The sequence below is a fragment of the Musa acuminata genome, chromosome BXJ1-7 (assembly GCF_036884655.1).
Source record: "Musa acuminata AAA Group cultivar baxijiao chromosome BXJ1-7, Cavendish_Baxijiao_AAA, whole genome shotgun sequence".
NCBI lineage: Eukaryota > Viridiplantae > Streptophyta > Magnoliopsida > Zingiberales > Musaceae > Musa > Musa acuminata.
In genome coordinates this window covers 5,142,459-5,155,096 of record NC_088333.1, presented here as the reverse complement: position 1 = coordinate 5,155,096, position 12,638 = coordinate 5,142,459, and the positions used below count along the sequence as shown (strand labels likewise).

Sequence of the window (12,638 nt, the reverse complement as noted above, 5' to 3'; positions counted from 1 at the left end):
ATACCTCTTTTATGATTATATGTAGATGGAGGTCTTTCTTAGGATTCTGAAGTTATATGACATAACCTGACCTATGATGTTCCTGTCTGAGACCAGTAAATTCTCACTGAACATGTTGTATGTTAAAGCACCATTTCTGTTCTGCCATGGTGAAGAAATGTGGAGAGAAAAGAAGGAACAGGACAATGCCCTTAACGCCCATTGTGGTATAACTATAACATACAACTACAATTTCCTCTGCAGGATCCCTTAGAACTGAAAATACCCTTATCTACAATTGTGATGAAATAAATAACACCATACACAATATACTTCTAGACTCTAGAGATCCATTCTATTTACAGGTAAGGTTGACAGAGAGGCTCCAGTCTTCAGCAATCCCATTATCAAATACACCAATTCACTGCAGGACGAGGGAACAGCTTTCCATTTTCTTAGTCGACTTTTATTTTAGATTCTATGCCCTTCAGCATCCTTGTTTCATGTTCAATGTCTCTCATTTGTTTGACTTTATTCTGTCTTCTCTCATTCATTTGACTCTTTATTCTGTCTATAACATTCCATCCATGTTGACTAGAAGTTATTATGTGCATATTACCTTATATTTTATTTTATCAGCAGCTCCAGCCCTTATTCTCAACATCATGCTTCATAATTGTCGGATCATCTACTGATTTAGAGATTTGATCAGTCACATTATCAGGATCTGGATGTTTTGAGAAATTTTTGCATTTAGTATCAAGTCACTGTCAGTTAACTTTTTATTACCATTAACATAGTTGTTACCCATATTCCATAGATCCAAATAAAAATGAACATTTGTATTTGTTCGGATTGACAGTTTAGTGGCATTTCAGGTCCCTGTTTTTCTTATTTGGATTTTTCTCTTTTTTCCTTTTGTATCTAATTCATAGTTCTTTGAGGAGCTACAGTTAGTGACATGAGTGCTTTGTACTTTAGAGTTTAGACAGTGTGCTTTAACTACCAGATTATTTTTCCTTATGAGCATATTATGGAGTGGCTATCGTTTACTTATGACTTTGATATTGAAGACCAATTTAATTCATTAATATCCCAACATCTATATTAACCATGGATTACACTTTTATCAGTTAACTTTATGTACAATGCAAGTAATTTTAATTTCATTTGAAACTATATGTATTTAGCTCCAACTATTGTCTTTCAACCTACTTGTTGTTATAGGGAACTGCTGGGGTTGCAATTGCTGGTCTCTTGGGAGCCGTAAGAGCCCAAGGAAGACCAATGATAGACTTTCCAAAGCTAAAGATTGTTGTTGCTGGTGCTGGAAGGTTTGAAATGATGTTTATTTGTTTGTTTTCGTATTTTCAATAGTTTTTGACGCATAAATGATTATCTTGATTCTTGGGTATGAAAACCTATAATAATCTGTTATTGCTGTAATAGCTTTTGCTGTTATGAATAGATTTTCTTTCTTCCATTGCATAGAGAAAATGACTGCTTATGCATAGTTTCCTAGCTATTAAAAGAAATCAAATATAATATGTAAATATATAGTATGGCATGACAATCCTGTTCAAATGATAAGATAAAGTGAAGACAATTGTTTATTTGTAATTAGGAAATGAGTTTATGTTTGCTGTGCAAGGTATGCCCTAATATACTTAACAAGCTGAAACAGTGTCCCCATGTTTTGCAAGAGATTTGCTCTCTGAGAAAACATTGGCAATATATCCTCTATGGTAAATGTGGCTAACAATTGATCTCGAGTACTAGATTATTATACTTGGTAAATGTATTAGTAACTTATACAAAGAATTTAGAGTTTTAACTGGAACATGCAATGCTAGATAGGGTTAGAATTTAAGACTAAAGTAGAGAGAAATTGAGATACAAGGACTGGAAAAAATTGTTTTTGTCTGAAAATGGAGCTGATTTGATTCATGCTGAGTTAGCCATCACCATGGACAAATCATTAAGGTATTTTTTTTAAGGCAGTTAAAAAATGTTTAAAGAAAACCATTTAGTGCATTTATAAAAATAGACGAGTAGCAATTTGCAAGATTAGTATCGGTATTTCCTTTTGGGATATTATGACCCAGATCAACAAGATTGATTAGGTTAGACTGCAAGTCGTAATTAGCTAAAGAAAACCTGAAAATAAAAATATACTCATAAAAGTAGCAAAAAATGAAAATAATATAAAGTTTGAGAAAATAGATAACTTCGTATTTCATAGAACATCTAGCTTCCTAAGAAGACATGAAATCAAATTGCAAAACACAAACAAAATTATAAAAAATTGTATAATGCAACCATTTTAAATTTAATTGGAAAATAAAATCTATTCATGCAAAATTACTAATATGACAAATAACAATACAAGTCATGTAAATGGCTCAAAACATAACAACTTGTAGCTTGGAAGATGGCCATGGATCCCATTGTAGCTATAGTATTTCACTTATCACCATATGGGTGAAGAGGTCATGTAAAGACAAACAAAGAAAAAAATATCCAATGAGTGTCCATGGATCCATATAACTTTTGGCTATTGGTGATGAAATTGCACTAATGGTGGCAAATGATGAACACAATCATTGAAGCAAAGGACTAAAATGCCTGTTTAACTGGTACGGCCTGACCAGTCATAATTGATTTGAATCTTGTCTGATACATGGACTAGGACACACTTTGCAGTAAAGCGCTTATGGACTAGGACACGCTTTGCAGTAAATTGACCACATAATATATGGTAGATACCATGGAACTCAATTTCGCATAGAACGATCTATACCAACTGGTTACCCACCTGTTTGTTGATCTATAATATACAGTCAGAATCATCTTTCTAATAAACGCTTGAAGAAGCTAGTACATGCTTTTAAAACATGCATATATCTGCTGTTCATTATTGAGGATCAAGAGTGGGGGGATGCTATGTAGATTTATTTAATTCTCAATTTGTACAAGATGAGACAAATATGTGCTAGATAGTAGATAGGTTAGCATTATTGAGAATTAGGATGATTCATCAATCGATAAAGTAGGAGATCCACCATATCTATCTAGATTTAGTGCTATGTAAATACGCGTATTGTTGGGATGATGACACCAAGAGGGGGCTGAATTAGTGCAAGTATATGATTGAATTCTGTATTGTTTTCAAGTAAAGAAGCAAGTATATAACAATTAAAGAACATTAGCAAGAGAAGAGAAATAGATAAGCCTTTTATAGTGGTTTTGTAAATGACCTACTTCCCAGTCCCGATTCCACATCTCTTGAGGCCACCAGTATTGTTCCCTAAATAAGTGAAGAGTAAGACCCTTACACGTTATACAATTTGTGACACCCCTCTCTTTACAAACTCATGAAAGAGATAGAACATTTAAGGGGGCAAGCGGGTTCACTGGGTCAATTGTTGGCCCTTTGCTTCTCTCCTATCTCCCTTTCTTTATTGGGAACCTAGTGAAGTTCGAATTTTCATGAAATTTTGGGCGTATTGCCAAAAATATTGTGCCAAAATGCAATGAGATCTGGTTTGAGGGTCTTTGTACATATGGACCGCAATGAATTTACATCTTTAGACAAATTGGCCACATAAATGAGAACTGAATCAGTGCTGGTGTAAGGGTCAAAGCCATTTTGATATATCCTTTAGAATTAGGGTTTCGAGACTTTAGAGTTTAGACTACTCACTGCCTCTAAGTTGTCTTGCATCACCCTGAGTCTCCAACATGCTCTGCCTGCCACTTTTCTTTGAAGAAGACCAGAGGACAGGGCAAGATTTTAGAGCTAAATTGCTTCTCACTGGAGCCAAGTAGTTTAACTTCTTCATTGATTATCTTTGCCACATTATTTTCTGATTAAAGAGTCCGAACATATGACTGATGGTAACTCCACTCCTTGATAACTTCAGCATATGTTGTCATTCCCTACATGGTAGTAGGATCGCTAATGAATTTTCACTAAATCAATTCCAGAATCTAATTAATCAACTAATAATCACTAGGCATGATTTTCTTTAGCAAGATCATCGTAACTATCAGTTTCTTCTCTATTTGCTACTTCACTTCCAGTGGCTAATTTGTTAACTCCAGCATATGTTGTCATTCCCTACATGGTAGGAGGATCGCCAATGAATTTTCACTAAATCAATTGCATAATCTAATTAATTAATGAATAATCATTAGGCATAATTCTCTTTGGCAAGATCATAATAACTATCAGTTTCTTTTCTATTGCTACTTCACTTCCAGTGGGTCATTTGTTATGTTATATCATCTCTCTGTATTTTTTTTTTATATTTTAGTAAACATGTGATCTTGATAATCAGATTAGCATATGATATGAAACTGTCATTCTTCAACAGTGCTGGAATAGGAGTTCTCAATGCTGCAAGGAAAACTATGGCAAGGATGCTGGGAAATAATGAATTTGCCTTTGAAGGTGCTAGGAGCCAGTTTTGGGTGGTTGATGCTATGGTGCGTGCAGGATTCCTTGTCACTTTTGATTGTAGTGTAGAAGACATTCACTTTTTTTATGATGTATGTTAATTGAAAGTTGAAACACATACAGTCACTTTATTGCTCCAAGAAACTGCATCTGTTAGAGGGAGGGTACTCTCCTGTTAACAAATACTGAGCCAGGGCTGTTGCTTGATGTGACTATAATAATTAAAACAACGTGGTGTTTCCAGTGGTCCCTGATGTTTACTACAATGAGCAACACAAAACTGTACATGAATTTTTGCTCATTTTAGCCTCCGAATGCTACTGGATTAGGCAACATCAGGCCCCAGCCTGTTAATGATGCTGATATAGCACAGATGGCCATCAGCAGCTGGTATTTAGTTAGTCTTTGTATCTTACTATGTCAACAATGCAGTGATATGGACTTAAATGATTCTATGAGGCTAATTGCTTGGTCAAATCATAAATAAAAAGTAGATGTTGATGGTTTTCTATGCCAAGATAGCATAAGTATTGCACCAACAATAATTCTCTTAATGAAGTAACATTTGTGCCACTAAATGGACAAAAGGAAAGTATAGGTTTAAGCTGCTCATCAAGTTTAAGTTCAGGGACAATTGGTGTTGTTGCATCTCCAGACAAAGTGCCATCTCTCTCTCTCTCTCTCACTACGGCCTGATTATTGTTGCATTGTCATAGATGGTAAATGATGTAATCTTTTACTTTGTCATTCAAAATGCTCCAGTAATGAAAATAATGGAGATTAAATTGTAATGGGATTAGCAAAATTTGACTTGCTGCAATGCTGACTTATCGGCTACTATTTTCCATGGTTGTTCTTAAGGAATACCAGAACCTCTTTTAGGATGCTGTTGTTTTAAAGCTTGAGATTAGTTCTAAACAGAACCTTGTGATATTGGAACTTTTTCTGTTGTTTTGAGCCTCAAATAGACTTTTGTCCTCTGACCAATTGTGTGCTATATAGTTAAAATCTTTTCCTTAGAGATCTTATATATTTTCTAACTCGGAAGTATCAAGAAAATGATGTTCTTATTTGTATGATTTCTCAGGGTCTATTAACAGAACGCCGCATGAATATTGATCCAGAGGCTTTACCATTTGCTAGAAAACTCAAAGAGTCGGAACGTCATGGTCTTCATGAAGGGGCAAGCTTAGCTGAAGTGGTAAGCATTTTGCTTGATGTGATATATTTTAAGGTTAGTTCTACGATTAAAATGCCACAATCGAGTCCTACCATGAACATAGTATGCACATACTGCTTGATGCTTTGTAGCAGGGTTTGCCTTTTCGGGTACCAGACCCATTTCAACAAACTATTGGAATGGTACATAACAGTTTGTACCAGTGTATCGAAACACGATATGCCTGTGCAAACTGGTGTTTCAACAAGGAAGAAAAAGAGGGTGAAGAGGAAGGGGCGGTGGAGGAACAAAGGAGGAAGGAGAAAGGAAGAAGGAAGAAGAAGAAAGAAGATAGAAGAGGAACAGTGCAGTGGTAGTGTCCCTGGGATGCAGCAGCAGCATTGAAGCAGCAGCAACAGCATCACAGCGGCGAAGAGGCAGCGCTACTGCAACATCGCAGAGGTAAAGAGGCAATGGCAAGGGTTGCGGCATCATACACGAGAAGAGGGTTCACGTTCGCGAGCCCTAATTTCCTTTTTTTTTCTTTTTTAAGGCTGAAATGGACTACGGCAGCCCCATCACTTTTTGATTTTTTTTATTTTAATCGGACCACCCGAAATGGGGTGGTCCACGGCAGCCCCATCACTTTTTGATTTTTTTTTTTAATTTTAATCGGACCACCCGAAATGGGGTGGTCCACAATCGGTCCATGCTTAGACTGATACATACTGCCCGTACCTTACCATTTCGGGTGGTATAGCAATCACTGCGTTGTAGTGCCTATAACAATCATCTGCCTTCATTTTAGAAAGTGGCATGGCATGTGGCACTTACATGCAAGAAGATTTGAAGTACCGGTTGCCTCGGTTCGGTATGGACTATCCAGTAAGATCACTTCAAATGCATCGCCAAAAGATAACTCATACCAAATTTTGTCTGTTTGTAAACCCATTGCTCAATACTGGTACCAAGATATTTTCTTTATTTTTTAATATTCTTTAAATATGGCGTCACGAAGGGCTATAAATAGCAACCGGCCTTTAGCAGTAGCTTCTCCCCTCTCTCTTCTTTACCTGCCAGTGTTGCACCTTAACCTTTTCCTCTGCCCTCATGAGTACGAGAGTCATGCGATGATGTCAGCCTAAACCTTACAGTCCTTTGCCCTTATGACTATGAGGGTCGCAGCGATGATGTCGACCCAAGCCTTGTAGTCAACATCTATTCTTCCTTAAAGAATTAGTGCATGTATAAAGGGATGAGACAACGACTAGATGACTCGGTTATATGAGTATAGAAGCTATAGTGGAAGTGGGCCAAGTCAATTAAGCAAATCATCCATGACAAGAACCTCTATCGAGCCAAAGGGTGAAACAAGAGTGCTAGCTTGGGGCAGCCAATTGCCCTTCCTTAATTGAGCATGATAGGCAGCATGAGGCAGGCTAGATTAATTTCATCGAAGGACTTGGCAAGAGGATAGCATTTGACTTGATATGTTGATCTCGATCCTGTTGCTTACCCTCATAGTCAACAAAACAAACACTAACGGAAAGGAAGGACATTGGGAAAGATATTATGAAGTCGTTCAACCAAGGATCGCACTTTCATATCCAAGGTTTGTACAGGTCCAGGGTTGGGCTAGTACCTACCATTAGATATCAATGTACTGATACAATGTACACCAATATGTATTGGGTTTTAAAAAAAAATTATTTTAGGATTTTTTTGTCCTATTTTCTTGGTTTATAGAATCAAATTAAATAAGAAAATTAGCTATAATAAATAGAAAATGTAAATTATATTGATCAAGAATAGAAATTCATATGATTATTCCATTAACATATAAAATTTCATATGCTATTCCATTAACATATAATAAGGACAAAATAGAGGTAATGTAGGAGGTGATTTTCTACAAATCAGATAATACATGGGAAAAGATTCAGGATGCCAACTGAATTGAGGGTTTGATGAACATGGTGGAGAAGATTGGTTTGCAGTCTGGGGTGAATTTCAAGAAGACTGGACAGTAATTGATGGAACACAAAGAAAACCTGTTTTGGACATCATGTATAGCACATTGTATGGACTCGATGATGGACAACACATTAGTCAGCTGACATCAGTCACAACGATAGTGTCAAGGGTACAATTAATCACAAAATTCATCTTCAATCATCAATGGGTGCAGTCCTTAATACAGAAGGTCAAACATGAAGAGATCCTTTAACCTGGGATCACTTGCTTTGACACAGCATTGAAGTCCATTCAACAAAAGAAACTTCAGTCCAATGTATTGTTCATATCAACAGAATGGGACAAATCTGGATATTCTAGTTCCATGGATGAAAAGAAAGTGAAGAAATACTTCCTATCTTCTAGGTTCCGTCTATAAATGGATAGTGGTTGGCTGGCACTAAATGGCACAGTGGTTGCCCAGCACTAACAATCTCCCCATGCCATGGCAAATGAACTTTTGTTAGTGAACCTTACTCCAAAAGGTGTTTTATATTTGAGAGCAGTATACAGCTGTTCAAACCTTGTTCAAAAGATCATTTATTTTAGGTATATGGAACCTGATTATGAAGAATGATTGTTTCATTTTCCAGATGTTTAAATCTTTATGCACAATGACATTGAAAATATATTGAGTCTGATTACGTAGACTGATGGTTTTGTTTTTAAGATATATAAATCTTTAAGCAAATAATGAATTGCAAATGAAGCTTTTTATCATGTCAAGCTTAGAAAAACTGAAATTTCATTATAAACTTGTTGAAAATTAGTCGCATAGTTCATGTTCTCTATAGAAAATTTTCTCTATTGCATGTTATTTTAATAATTCCTTTTATCACTTTTGTTTATGAACTAGGTTACAAAAGTAAAGCCTGATGTTCTACTTGGACTATCTGCAGTTGGTGGCCTTTTCTCCAATGAGGTACAAATTTATAGGAAATGATATGATGAATATTTATTGAAGTTATTGACATTTTGGTTCTATTTGTGTGTCAGTCTTATATATCCAACCGACAGAACATTTTAGCTATAGGACCTTAATATGGACTCAGTTTATCAATTAATTTAGTTATTTACATGAGTGACATCCAATATTTCGAAAAACAAATAATTTATTGGAGTAACTTCTATCGGCATATTTATGCATCTAATTCTAGTGATGATGCGTGCTTATTTCAGAAGTATGGAAAAAGCTTGCTTGCTAGCACATGTTTGGCGTTCTGTTTATGTAGATAGATGCACACCATCTTTGGTCAGAGTTAGTGTTTGGATCTTAAAATAAGGATAGTTCAGTTTAGTCATAGTATCATTCTTAACATGTCAGTATTCTTTTGCGGTTATGAGTATCAAGTTGGAGTCAACTAATTTATCTTTCCTGCCACAAGGTAATAACATTACATCGATGCCATTTTCATCAGAGATGAGATTTATGAACACTATTTGTCCATCAAAACTTCTAATAAAAGGTGGAATTGAACTTTTCCTTGGATTATTGTTTTTTAATTCCATCTTTGAAGTCAAATGATAATTATGTTCACCTTCTTGCTTAAGTAATCATAACTAATATGCCATCAAGGATTTTTTTTCCCATGACATCATTCCTTGCCAACTATATTAATTCTTAAGCTATGGTGGAAGATCCGTAGGCTGCTTGCTGTCTTGCTGTGTTTCAATTTATTGGAAAAAAGCACTCTTCCTTTTAAAGGATCAAAGAGTTTAGATTTTCGACAATACTTTTATGAGTACATAATTTATACATTCATCATACTTTTCCAGAATAATTTACATGGAATCACTGTAAATTCTGTGTTGTTATATTTCAGGAGGAAGTCCAAGTCATTTATACATTCATCTATCTTTATGGCTTGATGGAATCATTCAAACAAATTCTGTAAATCGCTTGAGAATTTCCATTTATACTCAAAGTCCTAGACATTTTATAACAATCAATTGCCATATGTTGTATCTAATAAAAATTAGAGACTCAAGACCCCAAACGTAAATTATATCTTCATATGGTATAGCAAGTTTTTTGAACTCATTATTGAAGGCTTTTGTTTGTTCATAGTCCATACCATATATTCTGCTATTGCGAAAATGTCCTAAGGTCATCGAATGACTGAGAAAAATAGACTTTGTATTGTTGCTATGTTGTTTTCACCTAGGTGCACTAGAGTCATGTCATGTGATGCTAACTTCTAAGCATATTATTCGTCTAGAATAAAATGCTAATCACTAAAGTTAAACATAAGATGATAAGATGATATGACATTGACAAGTTTTCTTTGCCCCAACTTGCTGAATGTTGGAGACTTCCGTTAAGAGTTTAGCCAAAACCTTTTAGTGAATTATTATGTATATGAGATAAACAAAACACGATATTAAACTAACAAATAGGTGCATACATTTATGTGAACACATATTTTTGGAAAAAATGAATATTTCTCTATGGGAGAGGAAATGTGTGCCACTTGCTACATGGAAGCCAGTAGTAACTAGGTCATCACCAGTCACACAAACTTTGGCTCCTTGGGCCATGCCATGTTTAGTCCAGAATTGGGCTAAACAACATGACCTTCAAACTTTATTTGGGCTTTACCCAAATTGGATGTTCTGGCTTTTTGATCAAGGGCCAAAAGCTATGCCTGCTCGAGTTCCATACAAAACTCATAGATCAAGGTCTTGCTTCTCATCTTCATTGTTTCCCTTAGCTTAAGCTATTGCTTTGGTGATGCTCTCAACAAGTGGCTCCATGATGTCCCCTGCAGAATCTGTGTTCTTCTTGTCATTGCATCTAGAGGATAGATCTTGTGTTAATGTACGAGTCTTAAGAACCAGACATGAGAATCATCAAGGTCAAAGGGTTTGTTATAGAATAAGAAGAGACAACAATTTTTTTCAAGGTTTGCCTTACTGGTCCGAACCGGTGTACCGGCCGATCGATAGTATGATATGTACAACTCCATATGAACATACCATGTGTCAATACGGCGAGGCATATTGATGGCACCGGAAAATGGCCGAAAATAGATCCAAAATTCCTAAACAAAGAGAAAAAATTTATATTATGGTTTCTAAGTTAGAAGTAAATATGATTTTAGTATAATTTTTGCAAAGGTCATCTAAATTAGGAAAGAATAGTGACATCTTTTTCAAGCTTTAGGAGTAGCTTTGTGGGACGTTCTGGGCCTTCATTTCGTTGATATTAAATTATCTACAAAAAAATGATTTAAATTGTTAGATTATTTATTAAATACCTTAAACTTTAAGATTCAAATGAATCAAATAATCGATCGATAGATATACCTGGTTCTACCACCAAAAAGAATGACGAGACTCAATGAGCGGTAAATCGAGGTCCTCGATCTTATGTATCTGTATATCAATTTAATATATTTTTCAGACCTAATCTTGAAATTTATCCCATGACATAGTGTACTGATACATTGTATGTCATTGGTACATCAATGTGGTGATGGTCATAGCATGATCATCGTGAACCACACTTGTCCGAGGCGGCTCTTGAGGCAAGTACGATTGTGGCATGTATTGGTGCGGAGCATGAAGAATGTTGAAACTTCTACTTTCGTCACTGATCTGTAGCTCCATATATAAGATCGATCACTATACTGTTGCTCGAAGAAAAATAATCGACTATCACTATACTACTACTCAGAGAAGAATGACCAACTATCATATCGAGCTCCATAATCTGAATCTTAGATGGCATCCATAAAATATTGTTCCTCGATCTATACACCACCCTCAAACTGTGTCGATGGGACTATCGACTCCCCAATGTTGCTGCCATCGTCGGTTGAGGTACTGCTGTCTACGTCGTTGACATGTCTCCGAACCGAGCGGTTTGCTGAATGCGATTGGGAAGTTGTCTACATACCTTTGATTAGAGAGTTCTTCCTTTAACTTAGGTGTTAATCCTCCCTAATTAACCTCCTAAGTTTGATCTAATCCATAAATTATAGCTTTGTGAAGTTTTAAGATAGTGAAAATATGAGAATGAGAAAAAGAAGTGAGTGAGAAAGAGATTGAGAGAGTATAAGAGTATGAGAGAATGAAAATGGGTGAAAGAGGGGGAGAAAAGGGTTTAAAAACTCTTTCAAATGGATCTGACCGTTGGAAAGTGTTAGATATGAGCCGTCCATCGGTAATGGTTGAAATCCAACCATTACCGACTAGTACAGGTTGGTAAGGGTCGGATTTCGATCATTACCTAACAGTATAGGCCCATATCGAATGATATAGAGCCTTTTAGTATATACCACCTGGCACAGGATGGTCCACGTACTGATCTCTTGTCGAATTGATATGTACTGCCCATATCGGACAGTATACTGCAGTACAGGGAACCCTGATTTTTTTTTATTACAAGCTGTAACAATGTTCTAACTTCATGTGCTGGGCTAAATCAGTACAAGGCCTTTACGGAGTTACCAGCCCTCACTCCCAAGTGTCTCACTAAGATTGGTTTAGTGCTCTTGGTACCAAGGAACTAATCGCAGATGAAGTGATGGCTCCGAGAATGAAGCTAGATATAATTAACAGGTTCAAGTGGAGGTGTTGAAGTTTTGCTAGTTCTGTCAACAATGGTTCTTGGATCACACTCATTTTGTGTGTCTAGTGCCTAAGGTATTATGATTAATAATGTTTTCTTTTGCATTTTAATTACTTCTCTTTTCCATATATTCACTTTGTTATATCCTTCCTGGTCTTTTAGATGTACTGGTTTTGTATTTTGTTATTGGACATATCATTTTCTTATCATATTAAATATAAGAGGAACTGGACATTTTACTATTTTTTCTAAATCTGGCATGGGATATAGTTTTTAGCTTTTGTAAGGAATTTCTGTGGCCCATTCTTGTATTAAATTAAACTAACCTTATAGATCTTGTGGTTACTCATGAGCTCATGATTCCTAAACATGGCTACACTTTATTTTAGCATTATAGTACATGATTTGGGTAGATTTACAAAAGAAAAAATCAACTGGTCACTCATGTTTGAATT

The 12,638-nt window shown here is 35.8% G+C and overlaps 1 protein-coding gene across 1 annotated transcript in view; it reads left to right on the top strand.

Moving 5' to 3' along the window:
- LOC103990429 (NAD-dependent malic enzyme 62 kDa isoform, mitochondrial) overlaps window positions 1-12,638 on the top strand; it is a 38,123-nt gene that overhangs the window by 20,256 nt on the left and 5,229 nt on the right. The window contains exons 9-12 of the mRNA XM_009409559.3: window positions 1,207-1,313; window positions 4,356-4,467; window positions 5,526-5,639; window positions 8,467-8,532. Coding sequence (XP_009407834.2) covers window positions 1,207-1,313; window positions 4,356-4,467; window positions 5,526-5,639; window positions 8,467-8,532 — 399 coding nt within the window. The remainder of the gene's footprint in view (window positions 1-1,206; window positions 1,314-4,355; window positions 4,468-5,525; window positions 5,640-8,466; window positions 8,533-12,638) is intronic.